The sequence below is a fragment of the Ambystoma mexicanum genome, chromosome 3p (genome assembly GCF_040938575.1).
Source record: "Ambystoma mexicanum isolate Mex_15411 chromosome 3p, UKY_AmexF1_1, whole genome shotgun sequence".
Taxonomy (NCBI): Eukaryota; Metazoa; Chordata; class Amphibia; order Caudata; family Ambystomatidae; genus Ambystoma; species Ambystoma mexicanum.
This window is the reverse complement of record NC_090925.1, coordinates 862,155,596-862,175,917: the sequence shown is the minus strand read 5'-3', so window position 1 is coordinate 862,175,917 and position 20,322 is coordinate 862,155,596. Positions and strand designations below refer to the sequence as shown.

Below are 20,322 nucleotides of genomic sequence, written 5' to 3'. Positions count from 1 at the left end.
GTAACTTATTCATTGTGAGCTCTAGAGGACCCCTAATACAAAGCGCAGACCAATCAGAGGGCCCCGTTAAAGAGGAACCTGCTCAGTCAATCACAGACATAATTGAAACCCTTAAGACTTAAGATGGCGTTCCAGAGAGTTGGTGTGTTAGTAGAACAGGAGGCTGGAGACATAAGGGGTCATTGGAAGAGGAATTTGCTGACAATGGTTGCTGGGTTTATGACCTTGTAAGGGAGTCAACTTGCACAGAGCCTTTTGGGGCTATAGCCAAGACCCTTGTAGAAGTCAAAGACCATTAGACATAAGAAGGAATTTAGCAGCCTACTTTGGGCTATATTCTATGCTGTGGGCAACATTATATGTCCCTGGGGAGAACCCAAACATGACAATAAGAATCCAAGAGACTGGGATGGGTTCTGGTAACCAAGTGACTGTGGCTGGCTCACACCCACAGAGGAGAAATCAGTACGCGGTTGAGTGTTCCAGCCCATGAGAGTAATCCAAGACAGTTTGGTGAACACAACATCTGACTGAAAATCACCCACAAAGGGCGAGGGGAGACATTCCCATAAGGCCAGGAAGATTCTTAGTTTCTGGATGGTGGATGTTTGCTGTGCCTACAAGATCCAATGTCTAGCAGGGCCACTGTTGATCCACAGAGCTACTCTCAAGAATGGGAAATAAGTGTGCTGGGACACTTTAGATACCCTGTGAATGTGAGTGAGCTGAAGAAAGGCATGGGGGAGGCAAGTCTGGGCTTCTATGGTTTAGATGTAACAGGAGAAGGCAATGCTAAATACAGAAGCCTAGGAAACCGCTTCCCATATCATTGTTTTGTTCATTCACCCGCTAGTCACTATTTGCATTATTCAACTGGGTAGGTCATCAGTTACTGTACACCTCCTGTTGAGACAAGCATCTCAATGCGAAAGAAAAGCTTTTAAACCCTACTTTACCAATGATATTGAGTATTCTGTTCCTCCTTCACTGCGGCAAGTGCATATTCCTTAGTCAATTTGCCCAACTGGCTCCTTACCGATTTCTCCTCCAGTATTTATTGTAAATTGCATAGATTTTGTAGACGTAGTATGTAGCAATGCAATCACCCCCGCTTAGCGGGAGGCATACAGGGCCAGTAACAGCCCGCAAGCCCAAGCAGGCCCGAACATGTTGCGTGAGCCAAATCTCCCATAAAACATAACATGATGGCTGCTGTCCTAGTAAATAGCAAAAGGGCTCATAGCCCCTTTCCTATTCCTATTGCGGCAGCGGGGAAGGAGCGCCGAGACCAGAGCACAAAGATCCAGTCCAGCAAGTACATGGTGAGAGAGGGAGTGGTGCGGGAGGTCTTGCGGGAGGTCTTGGTGTAGGCATGGTAAGGTAACAGGGAGAAACTCCCTCTTGCCTGCCTACACTCCAGATGGCAGCACCCATGTAAGGGGCTGCGGTGGCTTAAAAACAAAGGTGGTGCACTGTGTGTTTTCGTCTGGGTTCCCAGCCACCTGATTGGCTGAACTCCCTTCCCCGGGGTGCAAATATTAGTTCTCTTTGCTTTCAACATAACACAAGGCGACATAGTGCATACTTATCCATATGTAGAGTACAGATTTACTTCAGCAATGTAGCGCATAATAGAAACAACTGAAAGAAAATCCACACAGTGCACAGTCATCCTACTGGGCCTTGTTTACAACTGATTTCCCTAACGTGCACAAACATGTCATAGATGCAAACTTGTGAAAGACATGGCAGGATTTATTAAAATACACTCTGTATGTTGCTGGTAGCAGCAAAGGTGGCATGTCTTTTAGGCCGCTTTGCCCTCCATGGGCTCTGGCTCACTGTCCGACCCTTCAGGCTTGTTCCGCCGCAACACCATGTTCAGGTACCTGGTAGAATTTTGGCGCGATGGGGAAAGGCTGATAGGCTGCAGATCCAGAAATGCAAAGAAGAGAAGTGGAAATAAAATTACAAATAAAGTTCCTGTTAAAGTCACACAAACAAGTGGGATTGAGAGATAATAAGTACTTTTTTTGTGGTTATTTTGTTGGATTTTGTGTGCATGCAGGCCTGGAGCCAGATAGTGAGCATTGGGACCTACTGTACCTCCTTTAATGGCAATATACATATTTTGGCACATTCCAGTTGCTTTTGGCAAGTGATCCTCCAATTTGTCTAGATTCCATTTTCTTTGAAGGCAACACAAATAAAACCCTGGTGTTCCTTAGCTCCTCAACAGAGGCACACGCTGATACATTGGCTGTACATTCAGCAATGGAAGTAGTTTTTGTGACGGGGATCATGGGAATACACAAACAAGCATGCAAACCCACTGGTAGGCAGGATAAAAACAAACTTATTTCACATGTATATAATACAACAGCCACCGTCCAGGCTCAGGATCAAATCTGTGCATCTAAAGATGAAAGATGTGTAACAAAGACTGAGATGCACCATATATCATTCCACATAATGTGGGCCTATGAGCACCCAATGAGATGCATACATTGCTGTTACTGTGCTTATTTATTTGCTGCTTCTTTGGTGTATTAATATAAAGAGATCAACTATTTCTGCAATTTTTAAGGACTGGTAACTTTAGATTTGCACATGACACTTCATAGATCAATTTGGATTTCAAGTAATATGATTAGTCATTATATAACATATACACTGGAATGGAGTCAAAGCATCCTCCTTCATACATCAACCAATCTTAACATTCAAAATGAAACTCCATGCCAATTGGACTACTAAGACTTTGAGAACAAAGCATGATTGGTAACTACGTAAGCAATAAAATATTAATTGATGGCTGCCTTGAGAAAACCTTCTTAAAGGCAAAACATGCGGCCGTAGAACATGGTTCTGTTGACAAATAAAGTGATTGCTAGCCAAGTGTTTGACATTCGCTGGAGTACATACCTCTGTCTGCCTGCAAGCGAGATGAACATGTTGAGTTACGGGGATGAGGTCACTACAAAGTGACTACGTTTTGACTGCTGGATACATGCATTCAGCTTGGAATGTTTCTCATATTTCTATGTAATTCATTACCCAAATATGATCAAGGCTCGGTGAGGGGTCAGAAATGAGAGACGGACACAAAGTTGTAATGTTTTCAACATTAGACATTTTATTAAAATAAAAGGGTTTGGATAAAGGGCTTCCTATCCGTATCCAAATGACAGTTTCCCTGCCTATGAAAACAAAACTGGGGAACAGTCTGTGTGTCGTCATCCAACTTAAGCAAGCTGCCCTTGTGTCCAAAACGTATCTGACACTCACACTAAAAATGAACAACAAAATGTGCAAAGGAAGTGTCTCTGCTTTAAAAAACGATATAAATCCAACAGAACAATCCTTCTATCCAGGGGAGGTTTCCCTTCCCCTGAACTGTTTCAGGTAGAATATTAGAAAGTTTCAGTTCACACAATAGTTGTTAAAGAGTGGAAGAAATGTCTCTTTCATATAACACTTCCTCAAAAGTGAAAGTGCCTCTTCCAAACAAAAGGTGCTTTAAAGATGGTAAGGTATCTCTTGGCAGTTTAAGTAATGATGGTTTAGCACTTCCTTAAGGCTGACAAAGAGTGTCTTTTCAAAGCAATGTATGATGTTTGTAAGGATGGCGAATAGGAGAGTCTCTTACACTCAACAGCTTATTGATCAGGATTTCCTGGTATACTCCCCTGCCAGGAACTTGTTTTACAATGTCTTTTCTTCTTTCACATACTTTGGCTGGATTAGCTGGTGTACTCCCCGGCCAGGGTCCCCTGCCAGGTATCCTTACCCCAAAGGCTCACCACCTGATGCAACACATTCACCAGGTCTTCTTACAACCTGTTTCTCTCTTGAGTATAACACAGTTCTTACTCCTTCACTGTTTTATACTCTGCTTCAGTTATCCCTTATATGGAGACTTGGTTAAAGTTTTGCTTGCTAATTTAATCAGTAATGTACATTGGCTTGTGGCAATGTTTGTTCAACTCTTCCCCATATGACCTTTCACATATGAAGAGTTGTACAAATCTTGCCTTTCAATTACTTCATTGCTAATGTTCATTTGCTTTTGACAATATTTAATCCAACTTACCCTGTATTGGCATCCCGAACATGGAGACTTGTGTAAACTTAGTCTTTCAATGTTGCCTGGTGATTTAGGACAACTTGGTAGTTGCGTGTACACCTGTCGGTTCTCCCCATTCCTCCAAATACTCCAGGGCAGACTCACTGGTGTTTCCTGGTGTTCCCGAACTTTGGCGTACGCCTGCCGCAATGTTCATGCAGTGGAAAAGCATTCCCCACTCTGCAGACACTTCTTCGGTCTTCCTTCCGGATTCTCTCTCACTTGTCGGTGGGATGGTTGCTCCACAGTGTGACTGCGCTCTGACAACCTTCTCCTAGTTGCTGGCCCTTCAGCGGCCCCCTTTCTGCACCTGCTATGCCATTCCCAGTTTCACTGCACTCCAGTAAGATTCACCTGCCTCCTTTAGCGTAGCTTGCTCACGTGTGTCTGCCTCTGGTTCTGCTTCCCGCTACGACCGCTCTGCATCTCTCTTCTCCATCTGTTCTACTTTGCATTTTCAAAGGCACTCCATTTTTAAATGTCCCGCACAGTTGACCGTTACAACCACTAGTCTGCACATTCAGCTTAGTGTGCTTTCCGCTCCACATTAACTCCTTTCTCCTCTTCCTCGTCCCAGTACTACAAGTATTATGGGACTTGAGAGTGCATTGGAGATTGAGACTCTGTAAAGCTATAATGTTTTGGATTTGTATTCAAGTCAAGATGGCCAGATATAGAAGATGTTAGGTGAATATTATGTGCACATGAAGTGTGAATGTTATCCTGCTTAAGGTGTCTAAAGGTCTTTGAGTTTTATTATTGAAAGGATTGGTATACTGACAATATGCCATCAAGAAAACAGGAATGATAGGATCTTCTCCACAGGGAAGAGGAGCATACCGCATCCCTCCAGATGGAGCCATAACATCTCCCCGACAGCCATCTCCTCCCATGTGATCCTCCCTCATAATACCACCCCTAGGCTCAGGATCAGGTAGCAGCTGCGGTCCCCTGGCCACATCGGAGGAGACTTTAGGCTGGGCATTAGTGATGACTCCACAGGATTCATCACAGCTGTGTGTTTTCCTTTTTTATGAATATATTTCCCTTTCATGTTGCTTGCATGTTGTTATATTTCCCTTTCATGTCTGCATGCTGCAGAGATGTTGTTCAGGCCAGCATCAATAACAGCATGGATCGTGGCTTGATTTACAAGAACCCAACTCTGTGAGCGTCCCATTACAGGCATCCAAGCACTACATTTTTTTATTTCAATATATGTGGGAAAAAACAAATTTCGACATATTTGTTTACAGGGCCTTACAAAGTGTGCATAAGTACAGATAAATGACCCAAAAAATTAAAATTGCTAAATACAGACGGAAATGTTGAAAAAATAAATACCATAAAACCAGGATGTTAAATATAATCCATTTTAATATTCCGAATAGGCAAGCTGCATAGAAATACAAAAGCTAACAATCAGGAATAATCCATCACAGGATTTAGTATTGCCCAGCTAAGAAGGTCTTCAAAAAAATAAATCCATGCTGCAAAACCCCCACCTGGTCCAACTGCATCATTATTATTATTATTGCTGGCTTTTTATAGGAGGGCGGACCTTGCTGCGGGAAGCAACAGAGCCCTTTACAAGTCATAGGGCAAGGGCACTACTATATGAGGGAAGCAGAGATACATGGGAGCTGGGAGATAACGGGAAGAGGGAGCAGGCAATTTGGCAACAAGGCATTTATGTGCAACTAGGGTTGAAAACTGTATTTTATATTTTTTTAATTTAATTGGTTATTTATAACGCGCCTAATACCCAGAGGTTTGTAAGCACAGACCTTCCAAGGCGACCAGGTTGCCCCTGAGCTATCCTCCCGAGACAAAATGCTGTCACTAAGTATGGGACTTCCCTGCTGCTCTGCTCTGGGCCCGGATTCTTCCTACAACCAGGTGTAACTGACTAATCACACACTGTTCACAATGTGTCTCTCTGCTTATTTTGACCTGCTTTCAATTTTATCTCATTGTATTACATTGTTAGGGAGAATTCTCATAAATGTGCCAATTCCTCCCACCTTAGAGACCTCCAGCTCTTTTGCTAATCTTTGGGACTTTGAACTTTTATTTCAATGTGTTTTACTCTTGTGTTTTTTTTGGTTATGGATTTTTAGATACCTCCATAGGCATCATCTTTTCATGTGTGTCACACAGCACCTTCAGTGCAGTGGCACAGGGAAACCTTTTCAGGCTTTACCAAGGTTTAAATACCTTCTCTGGGACAAACTACTGTTTCCCAGAGTAAGTAAAGTGAAATTGACTTTACTAGTCTTTTCCAAATTCCTAGACCCAGCACACCCTATCTTACAATAGAGTGCTGCACGGGTTACATAGTATCCCCTATGTCTAGAAACTCATGTAGCAGTCAAATGCTACCCTTTCCTCTCAAAATGGCTGGTGGCAGTGGTTTTACAACGAACTACCATGATTTTTCCCAACGGCGAACACCGGTAGTGTTAAATCACGGGAGCCATGCTTTTCAAGATGACGTCTGAGCCTCCTTTGTTTGAACGGGTCCCAGTCTTCTTTTTTCGCCATTTCTTTTTGGAAAGGTCCTTCTAGAGATTGTCTCTGCGCGCCAAACCAGGTTTGGTCCCTTTGTTCCTATGCGTTTGGCGGGCTTCAGGACTGAAGACCGCCGCTGGCGCCCGAGTGTCTGGTGTGGGCAGGAAGTGAGGGAGGTGCCCGAAAATCCCTGTGCTTAGTCTCCTAGGAGACCCAAATGCACTCTAGCGTGATTGGCTGACTGATTGTCCGGCAAGGACAGCCACCCTGCTGGGTGAGGGGCAGCTAGGCTGGAATGAATGGGAGGAAACTGGATAAAAGGCGAGCCTCTTTGCTTGGAAGGCAGAGTCGACCACTGGAACGAAAGAACTGAAGACGAGCTGGAAGAGGACGACTGCTGCAACTCCTGGACCGTTGGTTTGCCCGGTGAAGCCCTGCTCCAGGTCCAAATCGCCAAGTTCATCTCAACAGAGAAGCCCTTCAAGGACGACTTCTCCCTTCGAGTTGGTGGGACCAATCAGTTCAGAAGCCACCTGGATACCATTCTCAGAGCTGGTTGTATTTTCCTCAGAGTGCTGCAGGAGACCGAATAGCCAGGGAGAAGGACACCAGTTTGTGTGCTTGACGACAGCTACCGGAATCTAAGATTTGCCAGTTTGCCAGCTTTGTGACCAGTCCCCGTACAGTGCAGGAGTCCCCCGACGTCCTCCCTCTTGTCCCCACGACTCAGGCTCAGGAACAGCGAGATCCCCAGGAACTGCCAGGAACAGAAGTCCTCAGCTGCATCTGTTTCTTCAACATAAGATACTGTGAAAACCCAACTGAGAGAACTTACCTCTCACTGCGAAAGTGCGTAAAACTTTGGTAACTTGCAGGCCTAGTCAGCTTGTGACCCGACATATGAATCTTTCTGTTATGAACTACTTCTGAGAACCGTGGAAAAGACTTTTCCGTTTAACTAGCAGAACCGTTTTTTTCTGATACAGGACTCTAGCCTATTGACTTTGGCCTACCTATTGCATTGGACCAACTCCTCTGGTGAACTCAAACTATTTGCACTGTTTTAGAATAACTCTACTATTCGTTTTATTAACTTATGCCTTTTTGCTCCTACTTCAAATGCTCTGAATGACATTTTGCTCCTCCTTCAAAGTAGTTTAAATGCCTCAGAACCAGATAGTGTGAAGTACTGTAGAATATTTTTGTGTGATACTGATTGCCTCCTTTTAGTTAATGTTTTCTAACTGACTGTGTAATAAATTAAGAAGTGTTTTACCAAGGAACCTTGAGTATAAGTGTCTATCTGAATACTTGTGATTGTAGACCTCTGTGTAACACCCTTACAGCTCACATTCCCTCTTGAGATAAGTCTGGCTTCTCAGCTCGCTACCAAAAACTGTGTGGTACAGACTTATACCAAAGGTTGGTTTTGCTTACACCTGTAGTCATAGTTGTGTGTAGTGGTCCCAGAGGGTACTGCATACAAACTTTGCCTAACATCCATCATATGTGTTGCCTCTATGTTTCCATTGATGTCTTGACATCAGCGTGATTTACTTGATCAGATGTTAACTCTAAATATGGATTGTTAGAGTAGGATGACATTTTGTGGGAGTTTTTCCCTTTGTTTTTTTAGGTTATCTGGCTACTGTTTGTGGTCTGGGGCATTCCACTGAAGTCCCCCTGCCATTCCAATCCATTTTAGAGTGTGGTCTTATGCTCACATGGCCCCTGGGACAATGGTGATTTTTAAACCCCCCATGTTGGCCCTATTGTGATGATATCACTCAACATTGGTTTTAGGGAGGCTGGTTGTAGCTGTAATTTAGTTTTGGCTTCAATACGAGTGCATTTCACATTAGTAGCATTCCTAAGTCCTGCTCACAGCAATTTTCTTTCGTGGGCTTTTCTTTGTCTCAGGACACTGTAGGCCCTTTGGGGTTTCCTATGTGCACACATGGGCTCACTTGGACCCCAGTTCTGCACCCTCTATAGTTGTATGTACTGGTTTAGATAAGTCAATAGCCCGAGACAGGATATTACACATCCATTGTGAATGGACCTGAATCTTTGGAGGATTTTGGGGCCAACCTGGTGAAGTATTGAAGGCTGGCCTTGCCCGATTCAGGAGTGAATGGGTATTTCAAAGGGAAACCCTAACCCTGCCACAGTTCTGCTGAATTGTTCTGAGAGTACTATTGAACTCTGCAGGTTTACTTACCTGTTGGATGATTTTGTCACCGAAAGGCAGCAGCTGTAATTTAGTGACCAATTTTGGCCATATTGGCCAGGCTTGTGTCTCAAAAACATAGTTCTAGTTTTGATATTTGGCTACTGAACTTCCTTCATGGGCTGGCCATGTCCTCCCCCTGGTCCTCTAAATCTGATGGGCTGGAACTTTCTCTCGGCTGTTTTACTGCTGCTTTCGCATTTTACTGCCTTAGTAATGCATCTTGGCGTAGGATTCTGCTGCCATCTAAAAGTGTTGCCCTTGGTCACATCCACTGTTGTCCTCACCATGGGACTGTGTTCTGCTGGCTGGCCCTTCTTGTCCATTGGGCCATTGGAATTTGCTCAGCCAGGTTCCTCCGTCTTCATGGAGGCATCATCGTCATTATTTCCTCTCCTCGCTCTCACTACTGTGAAGGTCGACTGTTCTTCTTTTATGTTGTCTGCTTGGTCCATGGGTCCTGTAATACACCCTGAAGGGAAGATCTGATTCTCACTTGGTTGTTCCACTTTTTCCAAGCCACATTTTCAGGAACTACTACTGTGTGTGTACTTATCTCTAGGCCCTGGGTTGGTGGATTATTCGAGATAGCTAGGGGTCCTGTGGTCGTTGGGTTCTGCAGGTCGCTTTCTGCCTCTGTTCTGCCATTGACTTACATTGGGGCTGCTGAGTCTCAACCTGGCACTGGAACTCTTCCTGACAGTCTCTGGCATCTCCGGGCCAGGTTGGGGCCTTCTCTGCAGCTGTGGGCAGAGCTGGGATTTCCCTGGCTTTCGCTACAACCATTGGTCTGCCTACATACTCTGTCCGATTGTTTGCTATGGGACACCTTCTCCAACTCTGAAAACTCCTCCAAGTTAACCCTTTAAAGGTACTTATTTGGACAGAGACCTTTTATCTGGGTCCCCCTTGGGTCCCTGATCTTTGCCCCAAAGCTTACATTTTTAGCAACTACCCCCAATTTGTTGTACTGTTTTAAAATCCCTGTACTACACACGTGCCTCTTGATCCATAGTGCATCAATCCTTGTTACTTGTGTTGTAATTCCTCTGAGTGCGATAGGACCTTGCAGTCTGGATAGTATGAGACTACATGTATCCTAAATGTTGGTAGCCCTCCAGGTTTTGTTGGATTTTGTGCATATCATTTTTCTCCCTCTAGTAGCTATACAACTGTTTATTGTGAATATGTATTGTTCATATTACTTTTAACAGAGTGTGGGAGGAATCCTGTCTCAAATTTCTCTGTTGCATTTTGGGTCCTGAACATGATATTGATGTATGTTTTTATTATCTACCCTTGCCTTCCCATCCTTTAAGTCTATATGTATAGGGTCTATCCCCAGATAACAGGCATACATTTTATGGGCTGGTGTGGTTTGGGTCTTAACTGACAATTACAGTTTTTATAAGTACACTGTATTGTGTGTTACGTTTAACCCAAGTATTTATTTTGACTTAATAGTCATTCTAAGCGTGACCTTTTAATAAAGTGTATATTTTTCCCGAATGCCAATATATTGTTTTCTTTTGAGGTGACATTTGGGAATAACTGTACTTCACTTGTAGCCATCCTCCCTCCCTCCCTTGAGTTAAACCTGACTGCGCGTGTATGCGCGCGTTCATTCTCCGGTCTGTTTTCCATATGGCTTTTAAACAGCATTCCCCACTTTTTGACCCGAATTACATTTTGCTGCATTTTTTTATCACAAAATAGATAGATGGTGGGTTTCGATTATGTATATAGACGGCTTAAGGGCTATCTCCAGCTACTTTTTGCAGGAACAAGAAATGGCAAACACAGTCAAAAATAATGTGTCCAAATACAAGTTGGCCAAAAAAGTCAAAGAAACTTGATAGATCCCTTTCGAATGGGGATAAAGTGACTTTTTTCCCTAAGGATTTTAACTACAGAGAAGATAGTATCCTGCTGCCTTGTCTACGTTTCGATGAAAAATTAATTTTTTTGAAGGCGATCATGGAGTTTAGGGTAGATTCAAAAGTCTGTCCTGCAGGTACTCAGGAGCCATGTTGCTAAGTTCAGCTAAGGTAGCCTGTGATAGTAGGTGCTGCCGTTCATCCTGGAGAGGTGATCCCCACAGGATTGCAGTCTCTCTTTGCTTCCTTTTGCAAGGGATCAAGGGTCCGGGCACCACCGCCGATGAGGCCACACCCAACCTATCAAGATCAGAGTGGTCCTGGAATCTTTCAGCTTGAAAATCACCCTTGGAAGAATCAGTATGGGTAGAAAGGAATTGCTCTAGTTGATTGGATCATATAAGCATTTTGCACACCACATGGCTCCGGATGTGTATATGTGAAATCTCCGAATTTTTTTTTGCCTGTCATTGCAAAAAGGCACCTCTGGGTTCATCCATACTGAGAAAGCAGTGCTGCTGTAAAGACATTCCTTTTAATCTGTTGCTATCCTGGAACCACCACTAAAGTAATGGAGTGTCAGTTGGGGACTGTATTCGCTTTTCTTCCAAAGAATAAAATCTCTGTAACCATTGATCCTTGGAAATTCACAAAGGTGACTCATATGTAGGCGTGCCTGAGGTACTATGATGTTTGTTTGGGTATACAGAGTTTATAACGAAATAAAAATAACGACAAGCTTTTTCAGTGGAACCTAAATAACGAAAGAAATGTCGAATTGTTTAGTAAAGGTATATGTGGGGGTGAGGTAAGGAATTAGAAAGGGTGAGGAGAGCTTGGCGGGGTGTAAAAAAGCTGTGGAAACAGGGGTTTGGGGGGACCCCCCCAAATGAAAAAAGAGAAAGAAATTCGAAATGTTTTCATTATTTTTATTTTACTGAAAATGTTTTCGTTATTTGTGTTGTCATTATAAAGACACGGGCCTCATTATAAGTGTGTCGGTCCGGAAACAACGGTGCCAATAAGCTTACCGGCACCTTTGTTTCCGGACCGGCACACTACAATTCTGCCGGGCGTGCCTCCACCTGTCCGCAGAGGTTTCACGGAAGCACCGGCTGAGGTTGAACTGGTAGATCAATGATTTCCTGCCAGCCTTCCCACACTACTGCCAGGATAGATTACAGGAGAAGTGCCATGCCATTGGTAGAATCCAGCATCAAATGACCAGGGGCGAGGGATGGATGTGGCAGCTATCCTAGGTGGTTAACGAAGGGGGTTGGAAAAGGGCCAAATCTGTTAACCTGCGTGCCAGTTCTATCTCTTACCATCTGCTGGGATTCCTTGCTAAAAACAATGCTCTGACCCTCTCCTCCTAACAGAAAGGAACAGCAACTGTTCACATCTGTGCCCACTCCACCACTTTTGCTCACCTGCCTCTCTTAGCCCACCTATCTACTAGTACTTGTCCTCGTCCCCACAAACCCTGCCAAAAGCTTCATATCAGTTCCTCTCACATGCATTCCTTCCAACACCCTGGCTATGCCCCTTCTGTTATTTCTTTGTGCTCTTTCGATCTCCTGTCTGTACCTAGTCTACCCCTCCTAATGCCGGATCTATTTCAGAGCCCTCATGCCCGTGCTCCCCAATTTGCTCCTGCCCCTCTCGCTCTGAACCACAGCTCCCCTGTGTTTCATCGTTCAGTCCTGCCCGATCTTTAAGTTCATGGGCAAAACATGCTTGTCCATCGTTTTTCACATGGTCAACCACGGACATAGTTGATGGATGGCCATGATTTGGTCATGATTTTGACCATGGTGAACTATTGAAAGCTATGATTGGTAAACGGCTCAGGGACAGACCATGGTCTAATAGTGTCCACGGTACCATGCACATACATGGTTGTTCCGGATCCTGAAGAGTTTGGGAACCATGGATAGACAAACATGTAGACGGTTTGGTATGTTTAATTATCCTTTTTTCATTTTACCCTTCAAACGTTAAAAATGTAAACCACGGATGAGCATGGTTGTCAATATTTGCATCAACACGGTACTTTTCCTTGAACTATTGCTGTGGCTGAAAGAATCATCCCAACTGAAAAATGTGGCTCTTGGCAATACCAAAGTTTGACTTTCAGACACTCATCAGGAAGATGAACAGCATGCAAAAACACAGAAAGCAGACAGTGTATGACAGATCATGTTTTCCAGTTGATCAACAAGTATCTACTTCGTGCAGTCTCGGGAGGATAGCTCAGGGGCAACGTGCTCGCCTTGGAAGCAAGACGCCACAGAGCACCACAGGTTCGATCCCCGCGTCCGCGCTTAGAAACCTCTGGATATTAAGCACGTTATAAATAACCTATCATATCATATCCACACTTTTGAAGGTCCTTAACAATATTAGGATGGCTTTAATTAATTATATATAGCATTGTTAGAGCCGTTTATATTTGCACTGTACATTTAGGGATACCACTTCAGGGAATGCCCCGGGGCCATAGTTGCAGGGCCGAGCAAAGTGATGGATGAAGACCCCGGGGCATTACCTGAAGTAGTAATGTCGCCCCTGTGAGGGGCCTATTGCTATTAGTACCCCAGGCCATAAAACCAGTGTACTAAAAGTATTTTTTTTCTGTTTTGGAACAGAAAAAAAAATGTCAAAAAGGTCCGCCGGGGAAGGGACTTTCCATGGCAGCCAGTGAACAAAATAGAAAAAAAGTTAACAAAAAAAATGGCCGCAATTGGAAAGGAAGAATGGACGTGTGTGTCACTTCTCTCATTTCCAATGGTGCCCATTTTTTTGTTTACTTTTTTTCTATTTTTTTCAATAGCTGCAATGGGGAAAGGCCCTTCCCCGGTGGCCAATTTTAACATTTTTTTTTCTGTTCTGAAACTGAAAAAAAATACTCTTAGTACCCTGGTTTTATGCGCCCGGTTTTACTCTAGTCCCTTCTTCCTTTCCATGACGGCCTGTCGCAGACCGGGAGAGGACGCACTGAGGACAGAAGTGTTCCCACTGCGTCCGCTACCAAAGCAGACCTCAACAAAGGTAAGTGGGGATGAGGGCAGGGAGGGAATTCTGTGGATGGGGAGGAGGAAGGGGAGAGGGGAAGTGCCCCCGTTCCAAGCCTCCCCATTGGCTGAGAGACTGCCACCTCCCCCCACCCCGCCGGGTACTAATCATATTTAACATAATCAAGGCTGACCATGTAAGACACCAATAATCTGTCCTTAAATATCCCTCTTTCACAGAAAGAGAACACGGACGTAATGAGCATGATTAATGGACAGACCTATTGACAAAAATAGCAAGAACAAATTTTAGGGACAGAACATGAATGATCACGTTTATACATAGACAACTCTGTACCATGCACAACGGAAGAACAGGGTGTAGATTTGGTGGCCCCTGTCCAGGGACCAGTTAGCCCTCTTGCATCAGTACAGTACTGCAGCTCCTCAGCATACCCTCAGACAGTTCTCCCCCTTGCCGGGCTCTCCTCATGACCAGCCTCCGCACTGGCGTTGTCACTGTTGCCGTTGCCTGACCCCTACTCTAGGCAATGATAGCACATCCATACCCTACTCCTAGAGTCCCCTCCTCCCCTCTCATTCCCTGCATCCCCTTCTTTTCCCAGCCCTCCTTCTAGCCTTCCCAATTCCCTCTTCCCCCGACTCCTTTCTTCCCCCCTCGTCAGTTCATTGCCCCTTGTTGCCCATGCCCCTTTTCGTCCTTAGCCTCTTCTCCTACCTAGCCTTGACTGTTAGGGTTGTACAGTATCATTCATCACCCTTTACTCCTTGGAAGCCTGACTTCCATCTCCTCTTCTCTCTGGGTTCCTCCAACCCCTGCACTCTGCTTCCAGATTCCTTTCCTTTTCAGCCTGATCCATGGAAAAAACTAGCACCTGGATCTTCACAAGTAGCCGACAAACAATGAGAAATGATTCAAAATGGCGGCTGGCCTAGTTGAAAACTTGTTCACAAGGGTCAGAGCTACAAACCTTCCCTTCCACTGAGCAGACAAGTCAGGTAGAACGTCCAGTCAGTCACAGAGGAACTATTAAGCATCAGCCCTATATGAAGGCTAGCTCCCAGGACAACAGGATTGTTGTTGTTGGGAGTGTGTTGGAGATTGGGTTAGAGAGCTGGAGAATTGTCAAAAGGGGAAGTAGAGGCTGTGGAGTGGAAAGAGGAGAGACTGTAAGTAGGCAGCATGTAAGACCTGGAAAGGTGAGGCAATTTACAAGACCTGGAACCAAGTGACCAATTCTAAGGTGTGGAAAGGGGAGAGCAATTTTAAGACCTGGATAGAGAGAGATCATTGTAAGACTTTGAGTGGCGAAGCCAAATGTACATCGTGAAGCAGAGTAAGAGGGTATGGAATCCAGAGAACGGAGGAGATTGCAATTCAGAGACCGGGGGAAGGTGAAGATAGAAGCAAACGCCAGAGAGTGGAAGAAATTAAGACCCAGAAATCAGAAGAAAGTGCCGTGAAAGGGAACACACAGAAAACGGTGGAGGCGAGAGAAACTCTGACCCAGAAGGGAGTAAAGAGAAGTCAGCATATATACCCAGTTGATAGAGAAGGGTAGAGACCCTAAACTCAGAAAATGGGCAATTAGTCCATGAGACGGTAAAGAAAGAAGAAACAAAGGCCTAACATGGAGCATGAGAGAACGCGTAAGTCCCGTCAACATGGGACTTCCAGGTATACCATAAAATATTTTTACTTATAGACAGTTTGGCGCATACTTGTAAAGCCCCAACCATCATGATTTACAAAATAAACTATGTTGAACCAACATCCCTGGTTTTGCCATTTGCAACCCAACCTTAAACAGGTCACACCGAATGACTGGGGCATGGTGCTAAGAGGCATCAGGTAAAGGTTCAGGGGTCAGGCAGATAGAAAGTAAACCAGTGGACCCTCAAACAGGAATGAAGTACAGGTAGAGGAAGCATTTCTTGTTATAAAAAGTGTCTTCCACAACCATGCATTTGTAGAATCGAACTGACTGCAGGCTGAATGGTAGGGCTTTGTATTGGTGTTTCTGATGGTTAACAATCATGAAAGAATTTCTTTTGTGTTACAGCTTTCGCAATATGAGAGCATGCATCCTGTAGGTTTATGCCGTGCATCCATCATTTGATAGGTTTCGGAAGATGAATTCAAAGACTTGTATCCTCAAAGTGTCTGTTTTTTACTCACTTGTTGGTCATTTCCAAAACCAGAATGTGTCTGAGCGGATCTGTGCAATGTTTGTTTCTGCCTCAAGAAATACCAGATATACATGCCCAGGCTCTGGGCGTCTGTTCTGGGCGCCTTCTGTATTGAATTCTCTTCTAGAAGCATGAAGACTCCTTTGACAACCAGTCCAGATGTTGAGAATTGGTAAACGTTCCTGTTGAACTGTTCAGCTGTGAAAAGCTGCACAATATTTAGAACCTACATATCTTACACCAAGAAGGCAAAAGTCTTGAGGTTTCTTTGTATTGGATGCTCCTCATTGAGGAACATCTGCTCGGGTCATTGCCTTTATACCGGAGCACAAGGCGTGTTGCTCCCTCTTCACTTTCAAATGATATATTTGCCATTGAAATAGCCGCTTCTCTGTTTAATGATACGGCTGCTGTTATTGCTTCCAGTAAGGACACTACGAACGCTAAAGAAATTTAGCTACTTCCCAGGATTTCTCTTTTTCTGGTTAAGTCCAACTGTCTTGAGTTACCCAACTTTTAACTCACCTGGGTAACCTGTTTGGCTGCACGAGAATGGAAAATCCAAGACCATGTGTCCTGTAAGTGTGAGCGATGGCGATATTCTTATGGAGATACCATACCCGTTGGCAAATAACAGCTGCAGCCATTAAAGGGCCCACTCCGGGCTCATAATTGGCCAGTCTGACCATCTCATCTTGGAATTGTTGTGGCCTGGGCAACCTGGTAGGATGGCATAAGCGGGTTGTCCCTGAGAAGAAACCAGATATATTATTTCTTCAGGAAACAATGAGCCTAAATGAGATTACTCTCGATGGTTATTCCAGTTTTTCTATTCCAGCCAGCCGCATACTTGCAGGCCGTCCTTCCGGGGGTATCGCTGTTCTTATTAAAAATGGTCTCAAAGCTGTGGCCTCTATACTGGATACCTCGATATCATGCATTTTGGTGGAGTTGTCGTTTGAAACCACCAAGGTCTCGCCCTTGCTTCTAATGTCGCTGTATTGGAATCCTAAGTCAGTTTCTCTTACTTGTCTTTTGGAGGATCTGGACAGGATTTTGGACCATGCCTCTGTCTCGTGCCCCAATCACGAAATTGTGATCGGTGGCGATTTAAACTCATACCTACAGTTTTCTAATATAACATGCTCTCCTACTTCCTGTTCCTCCTACGCTCAACAAGCCTCTCTTAGAGGGCAACAACTGACAAGTTTCTTTGAAAAATGGGGCATTTACCCAATTCACTTGGCACCTCATTCTCTACAGACTTCATGGTCTCGGGGCAATGCTTCTTCCCTTATCGACTATGTCCTGGCATCCAAAGTGTGTTCTGGGTTGCTTGATCCAATCTCAATTTTAGACCTGGGCCTGAGCGACCACCACATGCTGTGCTCGAAATTCCATATGAGGTGTGATGCCTATATGTCGTCACCTCCTGCCTGTTTGGCGGCTCCCAACAGAAGTACCATCTCTGTCAACTGGAATCCTGTCGTGTGCAGGAAACTGGTGTTTCTGGTGAATAGAGACCTTATAGTTTGCCATGACGACTCCATATCGTTGGGGAATATCGAAAAAATTAACGAAAGAAATATCAATATGATCCAGACACACCTCGTATCCTTAGCGAAGGATGCTTTGTGTAAAGGTATCCCTTTGGATGCCCATCCAAACTTGAATCAGATTGCAATCTTAAAAAAGCAAAAAAATCGCGAATTGGCCAACATAAGGAAAAAGTCACTCAGTCCTCCTATCTATCATCGTGAAAAAAACTATATCATTCAGCGCTTTAAGCACCAAATAAAGCCCCTACATCAAGCTGCCTTTACCTTCGTCAACCAACGTATGATTAGTCTGCTCTGCAAAAAAAAAACTCGAGAGATATGGGCCATTTTAAGAAATCCGTCAGGTAAGGCAGATACCCGCTCTGTGGCGACCATCTCGGGACTGGAATGGGAGAAGTTTTTTTCCCAAAAATATGCTCTGCCAACTATGCATTCCAAAACAGAAAGTAGCTGTATGCAATTGTCGTTTCCGCGGGTTTGTCCCTGGGATATAAAGGATATTATATGGGCAATCTCCCAATTGAATTCTTCTAAAGCAGCTGGGCCAGATGGGCTGCCCCCCTGCGTCCTAAAAGACGATCCCTATTTCTGGGCCAGATATCTCCTTCCTTGCTACCAGTTGATCTACAAAACTGGCAATATTCCAAAATCATGGCTGACCGCCATAATCATTCCAATACATAAAAAGTGTGCTCTAAGCAATCCTCTAAACTTTAGGCCTATTGCCCTTATAGGTACAGCTGGGAAAATCTTTGCACGACTGATCTTGTCAGAACTAGAAGTCCATATACATGACCTAAACATTCTCTCAAAAGCCCAGGTCGGTTTTCGGAGAGCAATGGGCACTCAACTAAATGCTTCAATTTTAGCCCATCTCCTTCGGAATGCTCACTCCAAGTCAAATGGAACCATATACATGGCAGCACTGGATCTTTCAGCTGCATTTGATAATGTGCTTCGCACTCGGCTCTGGCAAAAGATGCTGGCTTATGGTATACCATACCCGTTGGCAAATAGCTCAGCTGTGTCCTTAGTTGCGCTGATGACTTGGCCCAAGACCACTACCATCTTTCATAATCTCGTGTTTCAGTTGGGAGATAGGTAGCTCATTATTTTAGTGCCCCCTTTACAGACCGGTCCACTTTCTAAAGAGAGCTGGCAGCCTGACAGACCTCAACATCTTCAGCGAAGTGGTGCACACTTTCCTGCCCTGTGCATTCAGGCATCAACTCCCCTTTTGAAGAAATGCTGCTCATGTATAAATCAGCAAAAATGGGAACATTTCTTTTAACTGCTAGCAGGAAGTCTGGATGCAGGTTCTTCTCAACAACACAAAGGAGCCCTGAACCTTTTCCCCTGTCTATGCTTACATAGTTTTCCATTGCTTGCTCCAGAAGCACAGGTACCAGTGAAATCAAGGAACAAAGATGAGAATTTGGTCAGCGATGCTCCACTGCTACATTTCAGTACCGTTCTGGCTGCTACTTCTCTTGAATGCAGCAATGCCATCCATGGGTGAAGTTCTAGACGAGATTGAGGCTGGCAAATTAATGAAGAAAATATTCTGATCCATATCCATACTCATCTGTGATCTCAGTGACATAACTACTGTCTGATATGTTGGCAGTGTGACTGCCCTCAAAGACCTGTGTTTACATTTGATGATTGTGTCGAAACTCACAAGCCTCACAAACTCACATGCCTGCCTCTGCACCTGGAGCAGTGTTTTCCTAGTGCCAGAGTGATCTTTAAACTTCAGAACAGGTGTAATGAGGGCAAGATAAGTTGGATGTGTTTATCCCTGAAGATCCAATAATGGCTAGTGTTGCATCCCTGTCAAATGGAGAGTAAATCTGGTGCTGCAAAGTTCTCCCAGAGGTTGCTAGTGACCCTGACATCTTTTCAGTAACATCCAATGTCGATAGCCAGATTTTGGCAATTAACCCATCTGCAAATCATGTCTCGACATATAGACACTCAATGGCCAATGTCACTGTGATGTAGAATGGTCCCTAAAAATTGAGCCTGCCGCCAGTAAGGAACTCCCTGTTGAAACGATTGACATTGAGTGGCGATGACCATGTTATGTTATGTTATTTTGCATTTGTATAGCGCCTTATGTATCATTGGTATGATCTCAAAGCGCCGGTAGGTTGAACGCCCTCGGGAACTGCAGTTCAAATCAGTTGAGAGAGAGAGAGATCGTAAAGTGCGTGGGCGCACCAGGTATGTGTGCAGCTGGTGTGGTTGTTGCATGATAGCTGCTTTTTAGCGGTAGGTGTGGTGCTGAGGAGGTCAGTTGAACGTGTTCCGTCTGGAGGGTGGACATCCAGACTGAGTTCTGGCTGCATTAGGCCTGAGGAGACGCCTAAGCTAGCCGGTATGTGCTAGCTAGCTGTGTTTTATTAGGACGATGGATAGTTTGATGAGTCATATTAGTATGAGAACAGCTTTACCGAATGTGTCATAGTACTGCTGTGTTCTAGTTGAATGGTGGTGTATAGGAGAGAGTAAGCGTAGTAGTGTGCTATTGTAGTAATCAGTAAGGTGTATGCGACCAGGCACACTCAATGATGTTGGGAATACCTTCGAAATTAAACTCTAATACAGTGACGCTATTGGGGCACACTCAATGATGTTGACATACAGTGATGACAGGGTTTTTCTTCTGAGTTTCCCCGGGCGTGCCAGAAAACACCCCAAAATGATACACAGTACAGGGATCATTCCCCCCTAGATCTTTTTCTTTTCCCAGGCACTGAAGCTGAAGGCTCAGAGAGACCTGGTGTGTCGT

General features: G+C 44.4%; 1 protein-coding gene across 2 annotated transcripts in view; it reads right to left on the bottom strand.

Annotated features, from left to right (window-relative positions):
• Positions 1-1,583: 1,583 nt before the first annotated feature.
• Positions 1,584-20,322, bottom strand: part of LOC138581011 (uncharacterized) — a 672,318-nt gene continuing 653,579 nt past the window's right edge. The window contains exon 9 of one of the 2 annotated variants that reach the window (XM_069652015.1): positions 1,584-1,927. In XM_069652015.1, the coding sequence (XP_069508116.1) occupies positions 1,808-1,927 (120 nt within the window). In that variant the 3' untranslated portion in view covers positions 1,584-1,807. The remainder of the gene's footprint in view (positions 1,928-20,322) is intronic. The other variant, XM_069652014.1, reaches the window with a different exon arrangement.